Raw genomic sequence first — 25344 nt, 5'->3', positions numbered from 1 at the left:
TGACTATACTATCCCCGGATTACAATTACATTTCATCTTTTCTTCCTCCTCTTCAATAACTCCCTGTACCACAACGCTTTTGTCAGTTTTCTCATCCACCCTACAGCCCCCACTCTTATCTACACAGGGAGCAAGAATCTCAAAACTGTTAGACAAGCTCAAGGGCTAAGACTCCTTCAACACTACCTCCTGGATCTCTCTATTTGCCTTGCTTGTAGTCACACCCTCCTGTCCCTGACTGAATTCGAGATAATTAATTTAAGGGGTGTGACTCCCTCCTGAAAAGCAGCAACCAAGTCACTCTTCCCCTCCATGATGTATCGCAGTGCTCGAAACGCAGACTACAACTCATCAACTCTGACCCAGAGTTTCCTCAAGCAACCAACACTTGTGGTCAACATTTGTTTTCAAACGCGAGGTGATGCATTTTGGAAGATCCAATTCAAGGGCGAACTATACGGTAAATGGAAAAGCCCTGGGGAAAATTGATGCACAGAGAGATCTGGGTGTTCAGGTCCATTGTACCATGAAGGTGGCAACGCAGGTTGATAGAGTGGTCAAGAAGGCATACAGCATGCTTTCATTCATCGGATGGGGTATTGAGTGCAAGAGTTGGCAAGTCATGTTACAGTTGTATACGATTTTGGTTCAACCACATTTGGAATACTGCGTACAGTTCTGGTCGCCACATTACCAAAAAGATGTGGATGCTTTGGAGAGGGTGCAGAGGAGGTTCACCAGGATGTTGCCTGGTACGGAGGGCGCTAGCTATGAAGAGATGTTGAGTAGATTAGGATTATTTACATTAGAAAGATGGAGGTTGAGGGGGGACCTGATTGAGGTCAACAAAATCATGAGAGGTATAGACAGGGTGGATAGCAAGAAGCTTTTTCCCAGAGTGGGGGACTCAATTACTAGGGGTCACGATTTCAAGGTGAGAGGGGAAAAGTTTCAGGGAGATATGCGTGGAAAGTTTTTTACGCAGAGGGTGGTGGGTGCCTGGAACGCGTTGCCAGCGGAGGTGGTAGAGGCGGTCACGATAGCGTCACTTAAGATGTATCGAAACAGATACATGAATGGGCAGGGAGCAGAGGGATACAGATCCTTGGAAAATAGGCGACAGGTTTAGATAGAGGATCTGGATCAGCGCAGGCTTGGAGGGCCGAAGGGCCTGTTCCTGTGCTGTAATTTTCTTTGTTCTTTGTTCTACAAGCCACAATGGGGTCAACCAGCTCCCACATCTTTCAGTTACAACATACTACCTAGCCCAGCATCTTTATTTTAAATACTTAGATCTTACTTTGATTTTTAAACATTTACGACTAGTTTCATAGCTTGTGGCCTGTAAATATTTCCCCTATTTACCTTTAAGATGAAAATAATTTATAATATACTCAAATTAGTAGCTACTACCAATCAATGAATTTACAGTTTACCTGTGATGTCACTCTTTTGTGCTTAGCCCCTGACCCTGGATTTCAATTTATCTTGGGCTGTGCCTCACTCTAGATGTGATCTCTCCTTCCTAACTGTGCAAAGCTTCCTGATGGATTTAGGAGAATTCTACTGCTCTCTGTGGAATATCTGCTGACACTGAGTCGGTTTTGTTCAAAATATTCTATCTCTTGTCTCATCCTTTGTGATCTCATTACTCACAAGCGAGTCCGTAGACAGCTTAGTGAAAACTGACCACTTGCACCTGATGCCATTCATGTATATCTCCCCTGCTCAGCCCACATGGCAAAAGGGCACATCATGATATGTTGCCTCCCTGGTGCTAGGGTCAAAGACATTTTCACAGCAGTGACATCATCCTGGAGGAAGACAGTGAACACCCAATGGTCGTGGTACACATTGGCACCAATGACATAGGTTAACATAAAGACTGAGGTTCTAAAAACAGAATATAGGGAGTTAGGAAGAAAACTGAAAAGTAGGACCTCAAAGGTAGTGATCTCAGGATTACTGCCAGTGCCACGTGCGAGACAAAGTGGAAATAGCAGGATGTATCGGCGAAACATGTGGCTAAAGAGATGGTGTGAGGGTGAGTTTCAGATTCCTGGTGCATTAGGACCAGTTATGGGAGAGTGGACCAGTACAAATTGGATGTGTTACACCTGGGCAGCACCAAGACCTTTTTTCATTATTCATTTCTGGGATGTGGGTATTGCTGGCTGGTCAGCATTTATTGCCCATCCCTCCCTTGAGAAGGTGGTGGTGAGCTGCTTTCTTGAACCGCTGCAGTCCACCTGCTGTGGGTTGACCCACAATGCCATTAGGGAGGGAATTCCAGGATTTTGACCAGTGACAGTGAAGGAACGGTGATATATTTCCAAGTCAGGATGGTTAGTAGCTTGGAGGGGAAGATGAAGGTGGTGGTGTTCCCATATATCTGCTGCCCTTGTCCTTCTAGCTGGAAGTGGTTGTAGGTTTCTCTGTGGATTTTTCATGAATTTCTGCAATGTATCTTGTAGATAGTACACACTGCTGCGACTGAGCGTCAGTGATGGAGGGAGTGGATGTAGTGGGCTGGATCAAGTGGGCTGCTTTGTCCTGGATGGTGACAAGCTTCTCCAGTGTTGTTGGGGCTGCACTCATCCAGGCAAGTGGGGAGTATTCTATCACACTCCTGACTTGTGCATTGTAGACGGTGGACAGGCTTTGACAGGCTCAGGAGGTGAGTTATTCTCTGCAGTATTCCTACCTTCTGACCTGCTGTTGTAGCCGCTGTGTTTATGTGGCGAGTCCAATTGAGTCTCTGGTCAATAATAACACACAGGATGTTGATTATGGGGGAATTCAGTGCTGGTAACATCGTTGAATGCCAAGGGGTGGTGGTTAGACTGTCTCTTATTCGTGATGGTCATAGCCTGGCATTTGTGTGGCGCAAATGTTACTCACCACTTGTCAGCCCAAGCCTGGATATTGTCCAGACCTTGTTGTATTTGAACATGGACTGCTTCAGTATCTGAGGAGTCATGAATGGTGCTGAACATTGTGCAATCATCAGCGAACATCCCCACTTCTAACCTCATGATGGAGGGAAGGTAATTGATGAAGCAGCTGAAGATGGTTGGGCCAAGGACAAGACCCTGAGGAACTCCTGCAGTGAAATCCTGGAGCTGAGATGATTGACCACCAACTACCACGACCATCTTCCTATGTGTCAGGTATGATTCCATCACTGAAGAGTTTTCCCCCTGATACCTGTTGATTCCAGTTTTGCTAGGGCTCCTTGATGCCACACCAGGTCAAATGCAGCCTTGATGTTAAGGGCTGTCACTCTCATCTCATCTCTGGAATTCAGCTCTTTTGTCCATATTTGAACCAAGGCTGTAATGAGATCAGGAGCTGAGTGGCCCTGGCAGAACCCAAACTGGGCATCACTGAGCAGGTTATTGCTGAGGAGGTGCTGCTTGATAGCACCATTGATGACACCTTCCATCACTTTATTGATGATTGAGACTAGACTGATGGGGCAGTAATTGACTGGGTTGGATTTGTCCTTTTTTTTGTGTACAGGACATACTTGGGGAATTTTTCACATTGTCAGATAGATATCAGTATTGTGACTGTATTGGAACAGTTTGGCGAGGGGAGTGGCACAGGTCTTCAGTAGTATTGCCGAAGTGTTGTCAGAGCCTGTAGCCTTTGCAATATCCAGTGTCTCCAACCGTTTCTTGATATCACGTGGAGTGAACTGAATTAGCTGAAGACTGGTATCTGTAATGCTGGGGGCCACTGGAGGAGGCCAAGATGGATCATCCACTCGGCACTTCTGGCTGAAGATTGCAACGAAAGCTTCAGCTTTATCTTCTGCACTGATGTGCTGGGCTCTTTCATCACTGAGAATGGGGATATTTGTAGAGTCTCCTTCTCCAGTGAGTTGTTTAATTGTCTACCACCATTCACAACTGGATGTGGCAGAACTGCAGAGCTTAGATCTGATCTCTTGGTTGTGGGATTGCTTGGCTCTGTTTATCACTTGCTGCTTTCGCTGTTTGGTGTGAAAGTGATCCTGTTTGGCGGCTTCACCAGATTGACATCTCATCTTCAGGTACGCCTGGTACTGCTTCTGGCATACCCTCCTGCACTCTCCATTGAATGTGGGTTGATCCCCTGGCTTGATGGTAATGGTTGAGTGGGAGTTATACCAGGCCATGAGATTACAGGTTGTGCTGGAGTACAATTCTGCTGCTGTTGATGGCCTACAGTGCATCATTGATGCTCAGTCTTGATTTGCTCGATCTGTGCAAAGTCTGACCCATTTAGCACACATGATGGAGTTTATTCTCAATGCGAAGGCAGGCCTTCATCTCCACAAGGACTGTGCAGTGGTTACTCTTACTGATACTGTCATGGACAGATGCAAGTGCAGCTGGCAGATTGGTAATGATGAGATCAGTAGTACTGCTGCTGAGCCACTCGGTCGTGGACATTGAAATCCCCCACCCAGAGTACATTTTGTGCCCTTGCCATCATCAGTGCTCCTCCAAGAATTGTTCAACATGGAGGAGTACCGATTCATCAGCTGAGGGAGGACAGTGTGTGGTAATCAACAGGAGGTTTCCTTGCCCATGTTTAACCTGAAGCCACGAGATTTCATAGGGTCCAAAGTCAATGTTGAGTACTCCCAGAGCAACTCTCTCCTGACTGTAGACCACTGTGCTGCCACCTCTGTGGGGCTGTCCTGCCAATGAGACGAGTCATATTCAGGGATAGTGATGGTGGTGTCTGGGACATTATCTGTAAGGTATGATTCTGTATGTCTATGTCAGGCTGTTGCTTAACTAGTCGTTGAGACAGCTAGTCCTAGACTCCTAGAATCCCTACAGTGTGGAAACAGGTCCTTCGGCCCAACAAGTCCACACCGAAACTCACAGCATCCCACCCAGACCCATCCCCCTATAACCCACCTAATCTACACCTCCCTGAACACTACGGGCAATTTAGCACGGCCAATCCACTTAACCTCCACATCTTTGAACTGTGGGAGGAAACCGCAGCACCCGGAGGAAACACATGCAGACACGGGGAGAATGTGCAAACTTCATAAAGAGGAGGCCGAGGCTGGAATGGAACCCGGGTCCCTGGCGCTGTGAGGCAGCAGTGCTAGCCACAGTGCCACCGTGCCTCTCCCAATTTTGGTACTAGCTCCTAGATGTTAGTGACGAGGACTTTGCAGGGTCGACAGGGCTGTTTCTGCCATTGTCACTTCTGGTGCCTAGGTCGATGCTAGGTGTTCCATCCGCTTTCGTGTTTTTTTAAGAATTTGTAGTGATTGATACAACTGAATGGTCTGCTAGGCCATTTCAGAGGGCAATAGAAAGTCAACCACATTGCTGTGAGTTGAATCACATGTAGGCCACGTGAGGATGGCAGATTTAATTCCCTGAAGGGCATCAGTGAACCAGATGGGTTTTTCCAACAATAGACAATGGTTTCATGGTGATCAGTAGATTGTTAATTCCAGATTTTTGTTTTCTTGAATTCAAATTCCGCCATCTGCTGTGGCGGGATTCGAACCCAGGTCCCCAGAATATTAGCTGAGTTTTTGCATTAATAGTCTGGCAATCTTACCACTAGGCCATCGCCTTTCTCCTGACTGATGCCCCGGGAGAGTATTTGCTTGAATGGTTGGGAGGGTTTGAACTAAACTGGCAGGAAGATGGGAATCTATGCAAGGAGTCAGAGGAAGGAGAATCAAGAACAAAAGACACAAAGGGGAATAAGGGAAGTGATGGGCACAGGAATTAAAGGTCAGAATCAAACAAGGCTACAATAAGAAAAAAATAGGAATGGGACAAGGAACATTATAAAGACAAGCTTTAAGGCTTTGTGCCTTTTGAACTTTTGAAATCATTTGAATGAACTAATCTTGCAAATAGATTGCAAACAGGTATGATATAGTTGGGATTGAGGAGACATGGCTGGAGGTTGACCAGGGATAGGAACTGAACATGGGGTATTCAGTATTTAGGAAGGACAGACAAAAAGGAAAAGATGGTGAAATTGCATTCCTGGTTACAGGATATAAACACGATATTAAGCAAAGATATTAGCTCAGACAATGTAGAATTTGGGTGGGGAGAATTGAGATATACCAAGGGGCAAAAACATTAATGAGGGTGATATATAGTCCACCAAACTCGTGGTGATGTTGGGAATGGCATTTAGCAGGAAATCAGAGATATATAAGGTAAAATCCTCCCACCCACCTTCCTGCAAAAATGCCATCCCCTACTCCCAATTCCTTCGCCTCCACCGCATCTGCTCCCAGGATGAGGCATTCCACTCCCGAACATCTCAGCTGTCCTCATTTTTCAAGGACCACAACTTCCACCCCTCAGTGGACGAGAACGCCCTCGACCGTGTCTCCCGCATTTCCCGCAACTCAGCCCTCACACCCCCTCCCTGCAATAACAACCAAAACAGAATACCCCTTGTCTTCACGTACCACCCCACCAACCTCCGGATCCAACACATCATCCTCCGACACTTCTGCCATCTGCAGTCCGACCCCACCACCAAAGACATTTTTCCCTTCCCCACCCTTATCTGCCTTCTGGAGGGTCCACTCTCTCCGTGACCCCCTTTTCCGCTCCACACTCCCCTCCAGCCCCACCACACCCGGCACTTTTCCCTGCAACCGCAGGAAGTGCTACACCTGCCCCTACACCTCGCCCCTCACCCCCATCCCAGGCCACAAGAAGACTTTCCACATCAAGCAGATGTTCACCTGCACAACTGTTAACGTGGTATACTGCATCCGCTGTTCCCGTTGTGGCCTCCTCTACATTGGGGAAACCAAGCGGAGGCTTGAGGACCGCTTTGCAGAACACCTACGCTCGGTTTACACTCAACAACTCCACCTCCCAGTCGCGAACCATTTCAACTCCCCCTCCCATTCCTCAGACGACATGTCTATCCTGGGCCTCCTGCAGTGCCACAACAATGTTACCCAAAGGTTGCAGGAACAGCAACTCATATTCCACTTGGGAACCCTGCAGCCCAATGGTATCAATGTGGACTTCACAAGCTTCAAAATCTCCCCTCCCCCTACCACATCCCAAAACCAGCCCAGCTTGTCCCCGCCTCCCTAACCTGTCCTTCCTCCCACCTATCCCCTCCTCCCACCTCAAGCCCCACCCCCATCTTCTACCTACTAACCTCATCCCGCCCCCTTGACCTGTCCGTCCTCCCTGGACTGATCTGTCTCCTCCCTACCTCCCCACCTACACTCACCTTTACTGGCTCCATCCCCGCCTCTTTGACCTGTCTGTCTCCTCTCCACCTATCTTCTCCTCTATCCATCTTCTATCCGCCTCCCCCTCTCTCCCTATTTATTTCAGAACCCCCTTCCCCTCCCCCATTTCTGAAGAAGGGTCTAGGCCCAAAACGTCAGCCTTCCTGCTCCTCTGATGCAGCTTGGCCTGCTGTGTTCATCCAGCTCTACACCTTGTTATCTCAGATTCTCCAGCATCTGCAGCTCCTACTATCATCTGTAATCATTGGGTTACTTTAACCTACATATAAATTGGCCGAATCAAATTAGTCAGAATACGATACAGGACGAATTCCTGGAGTATTGGTTGGTGAACCAGGTAGAGAACAGGCCACCTTAGATTAGCTGCGTGGTTGAACATGAAAAGGAGGGTGCTCGATTACAGAAGGATATGAACGGATTGGTCAGATGGGCAGATCAGTGACAAATGGAATTGAACTCTGATAAATGTGAGGTAATGCACTTTGAATACTTCCTTGCATTGTATTCCAATGAATGGCAGAACACTAGGAAGATTGTTGACGTGCTCGCTATGCTGGCTTGTTTTTGTTCAGATGTTTCGTCACATGCTAGGTGACATCATCAGTGGAGCATCCGACGAAGCAATGTTATTCTACTCCGCTTGGAATTTATACTGTCTGGTCCTTTATGATGAGTAGTGTCATTTCTGGTTTTGATTTGTATGGGTTTGTATATGGGGTCCAATTCTATATGTTTGTTGATTGCATTATGGGTGGAGAACCATGCCACTAGGAATTCTCGTGCGTGCCCATGTTTGGTTTGGGCTACTATGGTTACCTGGCCCCAGTTACTGGGACAACTGGGACCAGGTAACTATAGTACCCCAGTCTTTTGCTGCTTATGCTGTTTAGCATGGAAGCAGTCCTGTTTGTTAGCTTCACCCGGTTGACACCTCATTTCCAGGAATGTCTGGTATGTTCCTGGCATGCTCTCGTTCACTCTCCATTGAAGCAGGTTGATCCCCCGGCTTGATGGTAACGGGTGAGTGGGGGATACGCCAGGCCACGAGGTAACAGATCTGAAGAAGGGTCTAGGCCCGAAATGTCAGCCTTCCTATTCCTCTGATGCTGCTTGGCCTGCTGTGTTCATCTAGCTCTACACCTTGTTATCTCAGGCTACAGATTGTGCTGGAGTACAATTCTGCTGCTGTTGATGTCCCACACAGCTTCAAGGATGCTCAGTCTTGAGTTGCTAGATCTGTTCAAAGTCTGTCCTGATTTAGGTCAGAAATCACATGACAGCAGGTTATAGTCCAACAGGTATTTTTGAAATCACAAGCTTTCAGAGTGCTGCTCTTTCATCAGGTGAATTGCACGGAAGTACTCAGGCCCAGAATTTATAGGCAGAGAGATCAAAAAGATAGCATAAATTGTGTGAGTGGAGTGTTGACGGCTGAATAACAAGTAACCCCACCATACTTTTCTGTATTTGTAAAGTCTTCCTTTCTGTTCTGTTTGGACACTATCACCTTGATAACTTGTTATGATCTTTCTACCTTAATTAGTTTGTACAGTTTTGGATTACTTATTACTTTGGTTAGACCCTCAGCATGTGACTCTTATACCTATCATGCTATTCCAGTCATTTGGTTTGTCTCCAGCAACATCTTATTTTTAATTTTTTGTAATTATCTCTCTGCCTCAATTAATCAGATCATAGGTCTACCTTCACTTGCTTTTCAGCTGTTGACACTTTACTCACACCATCTGACACTTTTGATCACCTCCGGAGACTGGTTATTCACCCTTCACTTCACCTGATGAAGGAGCAGCGTTTCGAAAGCTTGTGATTTCAAATATACCTGTTCAACTATGACCTGGTGTCATATGACTTCTGACATTGTCCACCCCAGTCCATCAGCAGCATCTCCACATCACTGATAGCCTCCATCATGTTGTGTGGCACTATTCTCAATGTGAAGGTTGGAGATTGTCTTCACGAAAATTATATGGTAGTCAGAGACAAAAAAGCTGCGGATGCTGGAATCTAAGGTAGATAAACTGCAAGCCAGGCAGCATCTGGAGGAAAGGAGCAGTCAACATTTTGGGTATTACCCTTCTTCAGGTCACTCTTACACAGGCATGCACAGATGAATCTACAGCAGGAAGATTGGTGAGGATAAGGTCAAGTACGTTTTTCCCTTCAGCAAAATGAAAAAAGATTTGGTAAAAGAGGACACAATCAAAGAACTGGTCACCAGAACAGCAACAGCACAAAGAGAAGCCTTCACAGGCAATTATCAATTACAGTTTGGCGAAACATAAGGAAGTTAAAATGAGGCAGATAAAGGAGGGGCATTGAGAGCAAGCACAAAACTATTAATACAGTAGAAAACCACACTGAGTTTGGAAAAAAAGAGATTTTAATGGAAATCTAACAAGCAGAAAGACAATATGGAAATGGGTAGATAAAAAAAGATTTTTAATAAACGCATAACTGTTGAGATAGTGGTTTGGAAAGATTGGGATCACGAAGGAGATATTCTTGCGACTGTGAAAGGATTAAATGAGTGCATTGCTTCCAAAGTCATTGAAGACAATGCTGCCAGTATAACAGCAGAACAGGAGGCATTTTGTGATACTGATTGGCAGAAAAATAAAGAGAAGCTGCTTTTAATGTTAGTAAGAACTGCCGATGCTGGAGTCAGAGATAACACAGTGTGGAGCTGGAAGAACACAGCAGGCCACGCAGTATCAGAGGAGCAGGAAAGCTGACCTTTCCAGTCAGGACCCCATTTCTGAAGAAGGGTCCTGAACCGAACCGTCAGCTTTCCTGCTCCTCTGATGCTGCCTGGCCTGCTGTGTTCCTCCAGCTCCATACTGCTTTTAAGGTTGCCTGTTCTTGAAATACAATGAAGTCCATCCTAAGTGACGTTGGTTCTGTCCATTGTGGGCATGGGGTCTTTCATTCTTGTTAGCAGTTGCTGTAGGGTTGATGTAGGTTTGTGTTCTACTCTGATGCCCAGTGACCGTAGTAGTCTTGTGATCAGTTCAGATGGGTTCTTGATGTACGGTAACGTGTCACAGAGTACTGTATCGTCCTTGCACTGCAAAGGGGAGGCAATGGCCTAGTGGTATTAGCGCTGAACTGTTAATCCAGAGACCCAGATAACATTCTGGGGACCCGGATTCGAATCCCACCACGGCAGATGGTGGAATTTGAATTCAATAAATATCTGGAATTAAGAATCTAATGACGGCCGTGAATCCATTGTCGATTGCCAGAAAAACTGGTTCACTGATGTCCCTTATGGAAGGAAACTGACATCCTTACCTGGTCTAGACTATATGTGGCTCCAGACCCGCAGCAATGTGGTTGACTCACAACAGCGCTCTGGGCAATTAGGGATGGGCAATAAATGCTGCCTAGCCAGCAACGCTCTCATCCACGAATGAATAAAGAAAAAAAATCTTCCTGTTGTTTGTGTGACAGGCATCGTCAGACCCAGCTGTTCGGGTATCCGTTGTCTCTAAATACTTGGTGGAGGCATTCTTCTTCATTTTGGTGTAGTTCTGGGTTGCTGCAGTGTGTTGTTTGAACCGTGTTTTTACACAACTCCATTTGTGGGTGGTTGGCATGGTAACTGTTGGAATTTAGGACTTGATCCATGTGCATGGCCTTTCCATATACTTTGGTCAGAAATTTCCCCATTGGCCCTGCGTTCTACCATCACACCCAGGAATGGGAGCTGTTTGTTCTTCTCTGGTGAATTTGATGCCAGTGAAAATGTTGTTTATAAGTTGGTGTGTTTCTTCTAGTTTAGTCAGTTTGATGATGACAAAAGTGTTGTCCACATATCAGATCCATAGTTTGGGTTGGATTTGCAGAAGGGCTGTGCTTTCGAGTCTCTGCATCACTGCTTCTGCTATTAGTCTAGAGATGGGTGACTCCATAGGTGTTCTGTTGGTTTGTTCGTAGATTTTGCCATTAAAGGTAAAGTGGATCGTTAGGCATAGGTCCAGCCATTTCAGCATGTTGTCTGTGGAGATGGTGTTACTTGGGTCCGGTTCTTGCAGTAGTGTTGTTAGTGTTTCTCTTTCTAGTGGTATGTAGATCAATGTGAATAGGGCGGTAATGTCAAAGGACACCATGGTCTTGCCCTCATCTATTCTTAGCCTTTGAGGGCTTTGAGCAACTCCTGGGCTGAGTGGATTCAGTTGTTGACAAAGTGCTTTAATCTTCGTTGTAATTTCTGGCCTAACCTGTGTGTTGGTGTGCCTGGGAGAGAGATATGGATATGAAGGGTACTTCCGGCTTGTGTATCTTTGGGATGCCGAAGAATCGGGGCGTGTTTGTCCCTCCAGGTCTCATTTTTAGGTAGCCTGCTTTGTTGATTCGTTCGAGTCTTTTTAACGTGTGGACGATTTTATTTCCCAGTCGCGGTGTCAGGTCTGTTTCCGCTTGTCGAGATGTATTTGTGTCTGCTCGTAGCGTCTGTGCTTTAGTGAAGTAGTCTCATTTGTTAAGTATTACCGTCATGTGCCTTTTGTCTGCTGATTATGATGTTTTTATCTTTTTTTCAGTCCTTCTAAGGCCTTCCTTTCTGATATGTTGAGTGTGTTAAGTTTGTTCCTTCTGGTCAGTGTCAGGACCACTGTCTATCTTATGGCTTGTTGGGTATCCTCATTGATGCCGTTGGTCTTCAGTGTGGATTCCAGTCTGGCTAGGAATTCTGTCTCGTTAGCATCTCTGTGGTTGTAACTGAGTCCACATATTAGTACAGCTTTCTCGGTATCTGTTAGTTTCCTGTCAGATAGGTTTCTTATCCAAGTGTCTGATCTTTGGCTGTCATTTTAGTGGGTTAGTTGGTTATTTTTTCTTGTAGGATTTGTCTTATGGATGAAAATGTAAGAACTGAAAGAAGAGCAGATGCTATCAATCAGAAACAAAAACAAAAATTGCTGGAAAACCTCAGCAGGTCTGGCAGCATCAAGTTGAGTGATCCTTCCTCAGAACGCATGCATGCGTGTGTGCGTGTTGGTGGCCTGATTCATAAGATTGCAGACAACGCAAAATTTGGTGGAGTTGGAGATGGAGTTTAATCAAAACAGGTATGGGGTGATGCATTTTGTTAGGTCAAATGCAAGAGCAAAGTATATAGTAAATGGCAAAACTCTTAGGAGCACTGAAATACAGAAGGATCTTGGGGTCCAAGTTCAGTGGTCCTTGAAAGTGGCAACATAAGTGGATTAGTGGTAAAGAAGGCATACAGCATGCTTGCCTTCATTAGTCAAGATACTGAGTATAAAAGTTGGCAAGTCATGTTGCAACATTTGGAGTAGTGCGTGCAATTCTGGTCGCTACACTATAGGAAGGATGTGGAGGCTTTGCGTTTGGTGAAAAAAAAAGATTTTACAGGGTGGCACCTGGGCTGGAGTGTGTTAATAAGAGGTTGGACAAAACTTGGATCGTTTTTGCTACAGCATCGGAGGCTGAGGTGCGACCTGATAGAAGTATGTAAAATTTTGAGAGGAATGGATAGGGTGGATTGTCAGAGTCTTTTTCCCCCCAGGGTGGAAATTTCAAATACTCAGGGGCATAGGATTAAGGTGAAAGGGGTAAAGTTTAAGGAAGATTTGGGGCGGGAGGGCGATGGGTAGTTCTTGTATACAAAGGCTGACAAGTGCCTGGTACATTATGTCAGGGAGGTGGTAGAAATTGATACGTTAGCAAAGTTTAAGAGACAGGCACAGGAACAGGCAGGGAATACAGGGAAAGCGACAACGTGCAGGCAGGTGGGATTAGTTTACAAAAGCATCGTAGTCAGCACAGAAATGGCAGGTTAAGGGCTGTACTGTCTTACGTTCTAATTTTGGGCTTTTTGTTTTTGATTAATAATCTGCAGATTTTCTGTGTGTTTGAAGTTTATAATTCATTTGCAAGTATTTCTGTAACCGTGATTTCCTTTAAAATATTTCTTGAAGTCTAGCATAGATTTTTGTGCACCACTAATGGATTTTTGCATATTTTAGAGTTTTTTTAATGAACCAGTAATATAAACATTAGGGTCTCAATGTTTGTTCAAGGTTTCAGGAACTTGTCTTCTTTCAAGCTCGTTGAGAAAGGAAGACTTTAGTTTCAGTTTTACTTTGTGTTTTGAGTAGTCCTATGAAGTTCTCAAATGAAGATGGCTGTATAGACCAATGTTTTTGGAGAAGGGAACGAAATGAATTTAGAGTGGCGAGTTAACTGTTAGCCCCAGTCCAGAAGGGTTGGGATAAAACAGTAAAGTTGAGTACATTTAAGCTCAGGTTTATAATACTTCCAAGAAGAAGGTATCTGCAATTTCAGTCTATAAATTGAACTCACATATAACTTAAACCTACAGAGGTGATAGATCCAAAGACAAAACTAGACAGCACTGGTCTAAGGTGAGAGAGGAAAGACTTAAAAGGGACTTGAGGTTCACACAGAGGATGGCACAAGTATAGAATCAGCTGCCAGAGGAAGTGGTGGAGGCAGGTACAATTACAACATTTAAAAGGTATCTAAATGGGTTCATGAATAGGAAGGGTATGGAGGGATATGGGTCAAATGCTGGCAAATGGGACTAGATCAGTTTAGGATTCCTGGTTGGCGTGGACAAATTGGACCAAAGGGTCTGTTTCCATGCTGTATAACTCTATGACTATGGTGAGAGCCTTGTATGAGTGGTGTTTTAGGTACTGTACAAAAGCTCTTTATTTCCCTCAATTTATAAAGGACTTTTTTTGGAATAATGGGGTTAAACTTCTAATGAATGTTAAAAAAAAGTTTGAATTTGCATCATAAGTCGACTCGTTAGATTGATTCCCCTCCTGATCAAGAATCTAAGGAATAGGGAAAATGCAGAAAAATGGACATGAGTATTGTCAGATTAGCCTTGATTCTACTGAAACGCAGAACAAGCTTGAAGGGCTGAATAGTCTACTCCTGATCTTATTTCTTATGGTCTTAGCATTTGGTTTATTCTGTATTATCTTCATTTATTTCGTTAATAAATTGTTTTATTGTCAAAGCAAAACTTGTAACATTGCATGTCTATGTTTCAGAAAGAGGCCACTTCATTAAAACCAAAATAATTTCTAAAAGACAGATTTTTGTCTGTGGTTTAACGTATCCAGCAATAACATCTGCTGGGATCATGACAAAAGGGAGGTTCCATTTAATTGATCTGAGCTCAGATGTCAGAAATGAAAGATTAGTATCTAACCAATTCCATCATCCATTTCATTTTCCTAGCAAATGTAATCTCTCACACAAACTTGTGACTGAATTTTATAACTGTGAGCTAACGTGAAAGCTGAAGGAGCAGCAAGGAGGCTACCAGTAAACTCCTCTCCACAATACTAACAGTGAGAGTTATGTAATCTTTCTCATCAGTGATTGGATGAGCTGGTGGAAAGAGCTGATCTTTAATAAATCATAAGAATTCATTATTCATCATAAAAGTTGTTTTTGTTTACTTGGATTTATATAGCTCAATTGACATTGTAAAGAATCCTAAGGAGCATTACAGAAGTGTAATCAGCCAAAAGTGAGCACACTGTCCGAGGAAGAGATCAGGAGTGTAACTGAAAGCTTCATCAGACATCCGTTTGAACAGTATTGTTAAATAAAAGGGAGGGAGATGCAGAGGCAGAGAAGTTCAAGGACAGAATTTCAGAACCTGCAGTCTATGCAAGGGCATGAAGTCCCAGCCACCTACAGCTTTGTGATTGATTCATTTCCTATCTGTGGACTGCAAGTGTAAAGCATTGTACACTGTAGCTTGCTGGATAAAAAGAGAGGAAAAATAATCATCCAATTTCAAGACAGAGCTGGCCAACAGATATGTCAGGCTGTGTGGCAAAACTGGAGGGGACTTCAAACATGTTACTCGTGGCTGTGTTTTTACTGGGGAGAAGACATTACCTGGTCTCTCAAATACAAACAAACATTCATAACATTAGAGATGGGGGATGGGGATTGTCTGCGGGGGACCAGATAGGATACGGTGGGACTGCGAGAGAGGGGGCACGCACCCATGTGAGAGACGGTAGGGGAATAGAGTGCGCACACAGGGAGGGCAAGAGTTGGGGAGCATGCAAGTGGGGGGGGGGGGGGGGGTCAAGCGACAGGGTGCGCACATGGGTGGACGCGAATGTGCACAGAAGCAAGAACAAAAGATAAGATGGTTTGAGAAGATTTGGAGGTTTCCAGAGCTTACGGCCCATACAACTGAAGGCACAGTTGCTGAAAACAGGATGAAAGAAGTGAATGGTTCTGACAGTAGATGTGCAGATTTCTCAGAGTTGTGGGGCTTGAGAACATTGCAGACAGGAAGTGTGAGGCCTTTCTTTAAAATCATTTGCTCATGGGAAGTGGACGTTGTTTGCTGTCCAGCATTTCATTGCTCATCTCTAGTTTCCTTCGAGAAGGTGGTGATGAGCTGCTGCCTTGAACCGTTGTAGGTTGACCCACAATGCCCTTAGGGAGGGAATTCCAGGATATTGACATTGGTACAGCGAAGAAACAGTGATATATTTCCAAATCAGGATGATTAGTGGCTTGGAGGGAGGCTTGCAGACGGCAGTGTTCCCATTTATCTGCTACCCTTGTCCTTCTAGACAGAAATTGTTGCAGGTTTCGAAGGTGCTGTCCGAGAATCTTTGGTGAATTTCTGCAGTATCTTATCTTATAGATAGTACACAGTGCAGCTACTGAGCGTCTGTAGTGGAGGGCTGCTTTTTACTGGATGTTGTCAATCTTCTTGAGTGTTGTTGGAGCAACCCTCATCCAGACGAGAAGGAAGCATTCCATCACACTTGTTTAGAGCCATTTTAGTGCTGTGGGTGGAACATTGGAGATAAGGCAGTACTTCACACAAGTAAATGTGCAGGATGTCACTTTAGAGTACAGGATTAAAGGTTTTGAGAGGGTTCAGCAATTAAAGCAAGAGGGTGATTTATAACATTAGGTGAGCATAGAAGTTGAGAAGAGATGCTTTGGTATTTGACAATTTAATGGGATCAGGAGGCGGGTCTCGTGGAGAAGATGTACTAGGAGAGGACATTCGGGTAGATAAGAAAGCAAAGGTGGCAGGAGATAACACAGTGTGGAGCTGGAGGAACACAGCAGGTCAGGCAGCATCTGAGGAGCAGGAAAGCTGATGTTTCAGGTCGGCACCCTTCTTCAGAAATGGGGGAGGGGGAAGGGAGCTCTGAAATAAAGAGAGAGAGGAGGAGTGGGACTGGGGCAAGTAGGTGGGATGGTGATAGGTGAGTGCAGGTAGGCAGTGGTGGGGATTGGTCAGCGAGATGGGAGGAGCAGATAGGTGGGAGAGAAGACGGACAGGTTGTGGCAGGTCAAGGAGGCGGGGATGATACCTAGACTACACCTCTTCTCACCCACCTTCCTGCAAGAATGCGATCCCCTACTCCCAATTCCTCCCCCTCCGCCGCATCTGCTCCCAAAATGGGGCGTTCCACTCCTGAACATTTCAAGGACCGCAACATCCCCCCTTCAGTGGTCAAAAATACTCTCAACCGCATCTCTTGCGTTTCCCGCACCTCTGCCGTCACACCCCTCCCCGCAACAAAAACAAAGACAGAATCCCTCTTGTCCTCATGTATCATCCCACTAACTTCCGGCTTCAACATATCATTCTCTGCCACTTCTGCCACCTGCAATCTGACCCCACAACCAAGGATATATTTCCCTCCCGACCCCTATCTGCTTTCCGTAGGGACCACTGTCTTCTTGACTCCCTCATCAGCTCCACACTCCCCACCAGCCCCACCACCCCGGCACCTTTCCCTGTAACCGCAGGAGGTGCTACACCTGCCCCTACACCTCCCCCCTTCACCTCCATCCAAGGACCCAAAAAAACCTTCCACATCAGACAGATGTTCATCTGCACATTGCTAATGTGGTCTACTGCATCTGCTGCTCCCGACATGGCCTCCTCTACATTGGTAAGACCAAGCGGAGGCTCGGAGACCTCTTTGTAGAGTGCATGCGCTCTGTTCGCAACAAACGACAACACCTTCCAGTCACAAACCACTTCAACTCCCCCTCCCACTCCCTGGATGACATGTCCATCCTGGGCCTCCTCCAGTATCACAGCGATGTCATCTGGAAACTGGAGGAGCAGCACGTCATATTCCACCTTGGGAGCCTACAACCCAATGGTCTCAATGTGGACTTTACTCATTTCAAAATCTCCCCACCCCCAGCCTCATCCCATGACCAACCCTCCCTCTCACCCCCGCCTCCTTGACCTGTCCATCTTCTCTCCCACCTATCTGCTCCTCTCACCTCACTGACCAATCCCCATCATTGCCTACCTGCAATCACCTATCACGATCCCACCTACCATCCCCAGCCCTGCCCCTCCTCTATCTACTTATTTCAGAGCTCTCCGACCTCCACCCACCCCATTTCTGAAGAAGGGTCCCAACCCAAAACGTTAACTTTCCTGCTCCACTGATGCTGCCTGGCTGGCTGTGTTCCTCCAGCTCCACACTGTGTTACCTCTGACTCCAGCATCAGCAGTCCTTACTATCTCAAAGGTGGCAGGAGATTGTGTTTATATGAGCTCAGAAAGGAAAGTGACAGAAGCAGCATATCAATGGTTTCAAATTTAATGCACTTGTTGGAGAAAGTGGTGCATGGAAATGAGAGCGAGATGTAAATGTTCATTTACTTATCATCGCAGTCTGTGGAATCCCAGATCCCAAATAGAGTATGTTGGCTCTGATGAGAATTTATGACTTTGAGACCTTCTGGAGAGTTGTATTGTAACCTTGGCTGTAGCATGGCCGTGGTGATCAAGAAAGTCAAAGGCAAACACTTAACTGTTCTCCCTTGGCACTGGCTATATTGATGTCAGAGGCAGTCTGTCATTCCTCCAGGTAGTATTGTGTTTTTGAGTTTTCTTTGGAGTTTGCATGCTATGTGAATTTGTGAAGGAGTGGTTGTGTTTGGCCGTGATCTTGTAGGTGCATCATATACTCAGGTCATTTATCATCGGTCTTAAATCCTATTGTCAGTAATGGCTTTGAGTATTGGCTCTGTAATTCATTGTGGATTAGAGATGCGCTGGAGCCGCACTTATATTAGCTATTGACAAAATCTGGGTAAGTAGAACATTAATCCAAATAATAAAAATATAAAGGACAGACAGCACTTGAGACATTAATTAAACTGAACTAATCAAATGACTGATTAAATAAATAAACACAGCAGATGTGCAGCAGCTGGAGAATCTTATCGATACCTGTGTGAACCAAAGCAAGCACATCTGCAGAAGTGTCTCCAATTGGAGGAACTTCATCTAAGATTCATTAAACTGGAGGCTGAGCTGGAAACACTTCAACACAGATGGATGCTTTGTTTTTTTAGGTAAGGGCCATCTGATTCAGTTCATGGTCAGAGACAGGATCATACAATTGAGAGTGAGGAAAGGTCTGGGAATTGAACAGACAGAAGTGGAGGAGAGTCAACTTTTTCAATTGTCCAGGCGACTGTGTTCCTGCCATGATTTAGAATATCTCCTCAGGACTGGATAGGTGTTTAGGATTAAGTGAGGATCCAATAGTCGTGGTCTACATAGGAATCAATGACATAGGAACTAAGAAAACAGTTGAACTAGGAAAATGGTTCTTATTATTTCAGCCACAAGCACATCTGTGTATGGTAACCAATATTACAGTATTAAATACATGTAGTGAAGAAATTCTGAACTCGGAATACATGCCTTTTCTAAAAAAAAAACTTGCTTGTCAGTTCCTTCTTCTGAAGCCTTGCTGTGAATGAGGCTTCTGGAGTCAAGCAGGTGGAGAAACTTCAAGAATAACTTAAAAGTCCATTGATAACAAAATGGCCCATCTCGACATTTCTGCACATCATTACCTATCCCTCCTCTAATAAGAAACTTTGAACCTACCTCTTTCACCAAGGTTTTGATAACCTGTCTCCTTAATATTTCCTTATGCAAATTGGTATTGTACTTTCTTTAACAACCAGTGAAACACATTTAATTACTTTAAAGATTTTGGTCAGATGCAACTTGCTCCTGTTGTGACTTGAATCATTGACAATCCTATTACATTGAATTTCCTTCCTTGACAAGTGGAAAATGGTAAGGGTTGCAAGCAGAGGATCTGGTGGTCAAAGGGGCACTAATAGAGGTTAAGTTTCCATTTACCTTCTTTGTCTATCCGAAACCCAAACTCGTCATATTGGATTTCTGAGTCCTCTACAGAGTCTTTCTTCTGAAAGGAAAGCAGAGCAGAGGTAGATAAGTTCCATACAATGTTTTCAACCAGCAGCTCAACATCTAAGGGATGCGAGACTGTAAAAGATGACAATGTTTCAACTGGCTTCACTAATTGCCAAAGTAAGCTCCACTACCAAGATTAAAAGAAAACAAAATACAAGGGAATCTGTTCTATGCAATGTTAGCATTCAAATACAATGGTAGTTCTCATTTAGAGAGGGCTACAATACAACAGCAGGGATGCACTGCTGAGACTGAATAAGGCTCTGGTCAGACTGCATCTGGAATATTGTGAGCAGTTTTGGGCCTTGTATCTAAGGAGGGATGTGGTGGTGCTGGAGGGGATCCAGAGGTAGTTTCCTAAGAAAGATCCCGGGCGTGAAAGGCTTGTCATATGAGGAACAGTTGAGGTCTCTGGGTCTGTGTAATGATGAGACGGGATCTCATTGAAACTTACAGAATACTGAGAGGCCTGGATAGTGTGGATGTGGAGAACACGTTTCCACTAGTGGGAGAGATTAGAACCCAAGAGCACAGCCTCAGAGTAAAGGGACAACCATTTAGCACTGGGGCAAGAAGGAATTTCTTCAGCCAGAAGGTGGTGAATCTGTGAAACTCATTTCCACAGAAGGTTGTGGAGGTCAAGTTATTGAGTGATCGATAAGTTCTCATTTAGTAAGAGGATCAAAGGTTACAGGAAGAAGGCAGGACAACGGGGTTGAGAAACATTAGCATGATCGAATGGCGGAGCAGACGATGGGCCAAATGGCCTAATTCTGCTCTGATAACTTATGGTCTGTAGCATTAAGGCCAGTCCAGCAAAGAAGTCTTCAATCTTGGGGCTGTCACTGTTCCAATGGTTTATGCTGGAACTTCAAAAGCAAAATGCTTGCATTAAGCACTCTTCAGACGGTTGCAGGGAGCACAAAGGGTTTCTAAAACCTCCTGCAGCGCTTTTGAAAACCTCTTCAAGGTAACAGAATTACCCAAAAGATCAACCAAAAAATTGCTAATCAGATTAAATTCCAATAAATAACATCTCCACATACAGGGCAGCAGCCAAGACATGGAATAGAATAGGCAAAACATTACAGATGCTGGAACTCTGGAAACAAAACAGAAAATGCTTGAAATACTCAAATCAGCAGATCAGGTAGCTTCTGTGAAGAGAAAATCAGGATTAACCTTTCATGTCATAACCTTTCAGAAATGTGAACTCTGTTCAAATCTCCACAACATTCCTAACTACATCATTAGTACCAATGAAGACAACCACCTCTGGTTGTTTATCCTCCACAGAAGAATGTCCTGCAGTCAATTCTGTACAAAATGGTTAGTTAAATAAAAGCAGAGTTATGTGGCAAAGGCAGGAGATTGACACTAAGACAAAGTGCGCAGTGAGTTTGTACAGACAGGATGGCTGAATGCCCTCCTTTACTGCAACGATTATATAGACCGGTACAGCACAGGAACAAGCCCTTCAGCTCACCATGTCTCCGCCAACCACCACCTGCCCACACATGGTTAGTATTCCCACCATTTCCTGCTTGTTTACGTGCCTGTCTAAATGCCACTTAATGCTGCTTTCATATTTCCTTCTACCATCTCCCTGCACAGCACGTTTCAGGCATGTACCACGCCCGTGTAAAGAATTTTCACACCTCCTTTAAACATACGCCAGCTTTTATGTGACATTTCCAGCCTTGGAAAAAAATGACAACTATCCACCCTATGCATGCCTCTCATAATTTGTCACAGTCATAGAGATATACAGCACGGAAACAGACCCATCAGTCCAACTCGTCCATGTTGACCTGATATCCTAAATAAATCTAGTCTCATTTGCCAGTCAGTGTGACAAGATTTGTCATGCACAAAAGCCACGTTGACTATACCTAATCAGTCCTTGCCTTTCCAAATACACACAAATCCAGTCCCTCAAGATTCCCTGCAATAACGTGCCAAACACTAACAGAAGGCTTTTTTTTTCTAAAGAAGGGTCTCGACCTGAAACGTCAGCTTTCCTGCTCCTCGGCCTGCTGTGTTCATCCAGCTCTACACCTTGTTATCTACTAACAGAAGGCTCACTGGTCTATAGTTCCCTGGCTTTTCCTTACCACCTTTTTTAAATAGTGGCACCACGTTAATCAACCTTCAGTCTTCCGGCAGCTTACCTAGGCTATTGATGATTAAAATATCTCAGCAAGGGGCCCAGCAATCACTTCCCTAGCTTCCCACAGAGTAGTAGGGTATACCTGATCAGGTCCTGGGGATTTATCCACCTTTATGCGTTTTAAGCCCTAGGACTACTAACAGTTCTGATGAAGAGTCATAGAGTTACTCAGTACAGAAAGAGACCCTTCGGTCCAACTTGGCCATACCAAGCAGATATCCGAAACTGATCTAGTTCCATTTGTCAGCATTTGTCCCATAATCCTTCCTATTCATGCATCCATCCAGATGCCTTTCAAATGTTGTAATTTTACCGACCTCCACCACTTCCTCTGGCAGCTTGTTCTATAGACGCACCGCCTTCTGCATGAAAAAGTTGCCCCCCGCCCACCCCACCAAGATCTCTTTTAAATTGTTCCCCTCTCACCTTAAACCTATGCCCTCTAGTTTTGGACTCCCCTTCCCTGGCAAAAAGGCCTTGGCTATTCACTCCATCCATGATTTTATAAACCGCTATAATGGTTATCCCTCAGCCTCTGACGCTCCAGAGGCAAAGAGCCCCAGCCGATTTAGCCTCTCCCTATAGCCTGGTAACATCCTTGTAAATCTTTTCTAAACCCTACAGCAGGGAGACCAGAACTGAGCACAGCATTCTAAAAATGGCCTAACCAATGTCCTGTTCAATCACAACATGACATCCTAACTGCTATACTCAATGCGCAGGCCAATGAAGGCAAGCGTGCCAAATGTAGTCTTCACTACCCAATCTATTTGCAACTCCATTTTCAAGGAATTATGCACCTACACCCCTAGGTCTCTTTGTTTGGCAACACTCCTCAGGGCCCTACCATTAACTGCATGAGTCCTGCCCTGATTTACCTTATCAAAATGCAACACTTTAACATTTATCTAAACTCCATCTACCACTCTTTGGCCCATTGGCCCATCTGATCAAGATCTCACTGTACTCTGAGATAACCTTCCTCATCATCCACTACACCACCAATTTTGGGGTCATCTGCAAATTTACTAACCATACCTTCCACAATGAAATCCAAACTATTTAAATAAATGACGAAAAGCAGTGAACCCAGCACTGATCCTTGCAGCTCACTGCTGGTCACAGGCCTTTAGTCAAACTTCCAATACCACCCTCTATCTCCTACCTTCGAACCAATTTTGTATCCAATTGGCTAGCTCCCCCTGGATTCCACATGACCTAATCTTGCTAAACAATCTGCCTTGTGGAACCTTGTTGAAAGCCTTGCTGAAGTCCATACAGACAACATCTACTGTTCTGACTTCAATCTTCTATGTCACTGCATCAAAAAAAAACTCAAGTTAGTGAGACATTATTTGCTATGCACGAAGCCATGTTGATTCTCCCTAATCAGTCCTTGCCTTTCCAAATGCATTTAATTCCTGTCCCTAAGAATTTCCTCCAACAAGTTACCCACTGCTGACGTCAGGCTCACCAGTCTACAGTTCCCTGGCTTTTCCATACCACCATTCTTAAATAATGGCATCACATTAGCCAGTCTTCCAGCACCTCACCTGTGGCTATCGATGGTACAAATATCTCAGCAAGGGGCCCATCAATCTCTTCCCTAGCTTCCCACAGTTTTGGAACACACCTGATCAGGTCCTGGGGATTTATCCACATTTATGCATTTTAAGCACCTCCTCCTTTGTAATATATACACTTTTCAAGATATCACTATTTATTTTCCCAAGTTCTCTAGTTTCCATATCCTTTTCCACGTAAATACTGCTGTGAAATACTCGTTTAGGATCTCACCCATCTCCTGTGGTTCCAAACACAGATGGCCTTGTTGATCTTTAAGGGGCCCTATTCTCTCCCTAGTTACTCTTTTGCCCTTAAAGTACTTTTAGAATCTCTTTGGATTCCCCTTAATCCTGCTTGCCAAGGCTATCTCATGTCCCCTTTTTGCACTCTTGTTTTCCCTGTTAAGTGTACTCCTACTGCCCTTGCGACTCCCTAGAGGAGTGTTCGATCCCAGCTTTCTATACCTGACATTTGCCTCCTTTTCCTTGACCAGAGCCTCAAGTTCGAGTCATCCAGCTTTCCCCACGCTTAACAGCCTTGCCCTTCACACTAATAGGAACGGTCTGTCTCTGAAATCTCGTTATCTCAATTTTAAAGGTTTCCCACTTTCCAACCATCCCTTTACCTGCAATTAGCCCCTCCCAATCAAATCTTGAAAGCTTTTGCCTAATACCATCAAAATTGGCCTTATTCCAATTTAGAACTTTCACTTTTAGATCAGGTCTATCCTCTTTCACAAATATTTTAATACTAATTGAATTACAATCACTTGCCCCAAAATGCACCCCCACTGACATCTCAGTCACTTGACCTGCTTTATTTCCCAAGAAAAGATCCAGTTTTGCTCCTTCTCTAGGAGATACATCCACATACTGAATAAGAAATTTTCTTGTACACACTTAAATTCCTCTCCAGGCAAGCCCTTAACACTATGGCAGTCCCAGTCTGTGTTTGGAAAGTTAACATCCCTTACCATTATAACCCCATTATTCTTACAGATATCTGAGATCTCCTTACATATTTGCTTCTCAATTTCCCACAGACTTTTTTTTTTGGGGGGGGGCGTCAGTCCACACTACAATCCCAATAAGATGATCATCCCTTTCCTATTTCTCAGTTACACCCATATAACTTCACTACATGTTTTCCCAGGAATATCCTCCCCAGTACAGCCGTAATGTTATCCTTAACCTAAAACACCACTTCCCCTCCTTTCTTGCCCCCCTTTCTATCCTTCCGATAGCACCTGTAGTCTGGAACATTAAGCTGCTAGTCCTGCCCCTCCCTGAGCCACGTTTCTGTGATAGCTATGTTATCCCAGTGCCATGTTTCCAACCATGCCCTGAATTCAGCTGCATTATCTGCCTCTTGCAATGAAATAATGCTGTTTAATTTATCAGTCTTACCTCATTCTCTGCCTTGCTCTTGCCTGCTGTGACTACTTAACTTGCTCCTCTTCTCTACTGTACTAGGCACAGACATCTCTTTTCTGACTCTCTCCTTGAATTCCGTACATCCCCTTACTAATTTAAAGCCTGAGTAGCACTAGCAAATCTCCCCTCAAGGATATTGGTCTCCTTCCAAACCAGGTGCAACCCGTCGTTTTTATACAGGTAACCTTTACCACAGAAGAGATCCTAATGATCCAAAAACTTGAATCCCTGCCCTCAGCACGAGCTCCTCAGGCATGCATTCTCTTGCCCTTTCCTCCTTTTTCTACTGTCACTAGCACATGGCACCTGGAATAATCCAGATATTACTGTGCTTGAGGACCTACCTTTTAACCTCCTACTTAATTTCTTTTGTCTACTTTGCAGAACCTATCCCTTTCTCTTCCTATGTCATTGGTACCAACGTGTACAACAACCTTGGGCAGGCACAGTGACTCAGTGGTTAGCACTATTGTCTCACAGCGCCAGGGGCACTGGTTTGATTCCAACCGCAGGCAATTGTCTGTGTGGAGTCTGCACATTCTCCCTATGTGTGGGTTTCCTCCAGGTGCTCCAGTTTCCCCCCAAACTCATGTAGGTGAGGTGGACTGGCCATGATAAACTGACT

The 25344-nt window shown here is 44.7% G+C and overlaps 1 protein-coding gene across 5 annotated transcripts in view; it reads right to left on the bottom strand.

The window, feature by feature from the left end:
- The window catches only part of sgsm3 (small G protein signaling modulator 3), a 203950-nt gene that overhangs the window by 124945 nt on the left and 53661 nt on the right, over positions 1–25344 (bottom strand). For all 5 annotated transcript variants that reach the window (XM_048617525.1, XM_048617522.1, XM_048617521.1 and 2 more), the window contains one exon: positions 19476–19542. In XM_048617525.1, the coding sequence (XP_048473482.1) occupies positions 19476–19542 (67 nt within the window). The remainder of the gene's footprint in view (positions 1–19475; positions 19543–25344) is intronic.

This window comes from Rhincodon typus, chromosome 37 (genome assembly GCF_021869965.1).
Source record: "Rhincodon typus isolate 14 chromosome 37, sRhiTyp1.1, whole genome shotgun sequence".
Classification (NCBI taxonomy): Eukaryota; Metazoa; Chordata; class Chondrichthyes; order Orectolobiformes; family Rhincodontidae; genus Rhincodon; species Rhincodon typus.
Note: the sequence above shows the minus strand (reverse complement) of the source record. Positions and strands in the feature narration are given on the sequence as shown.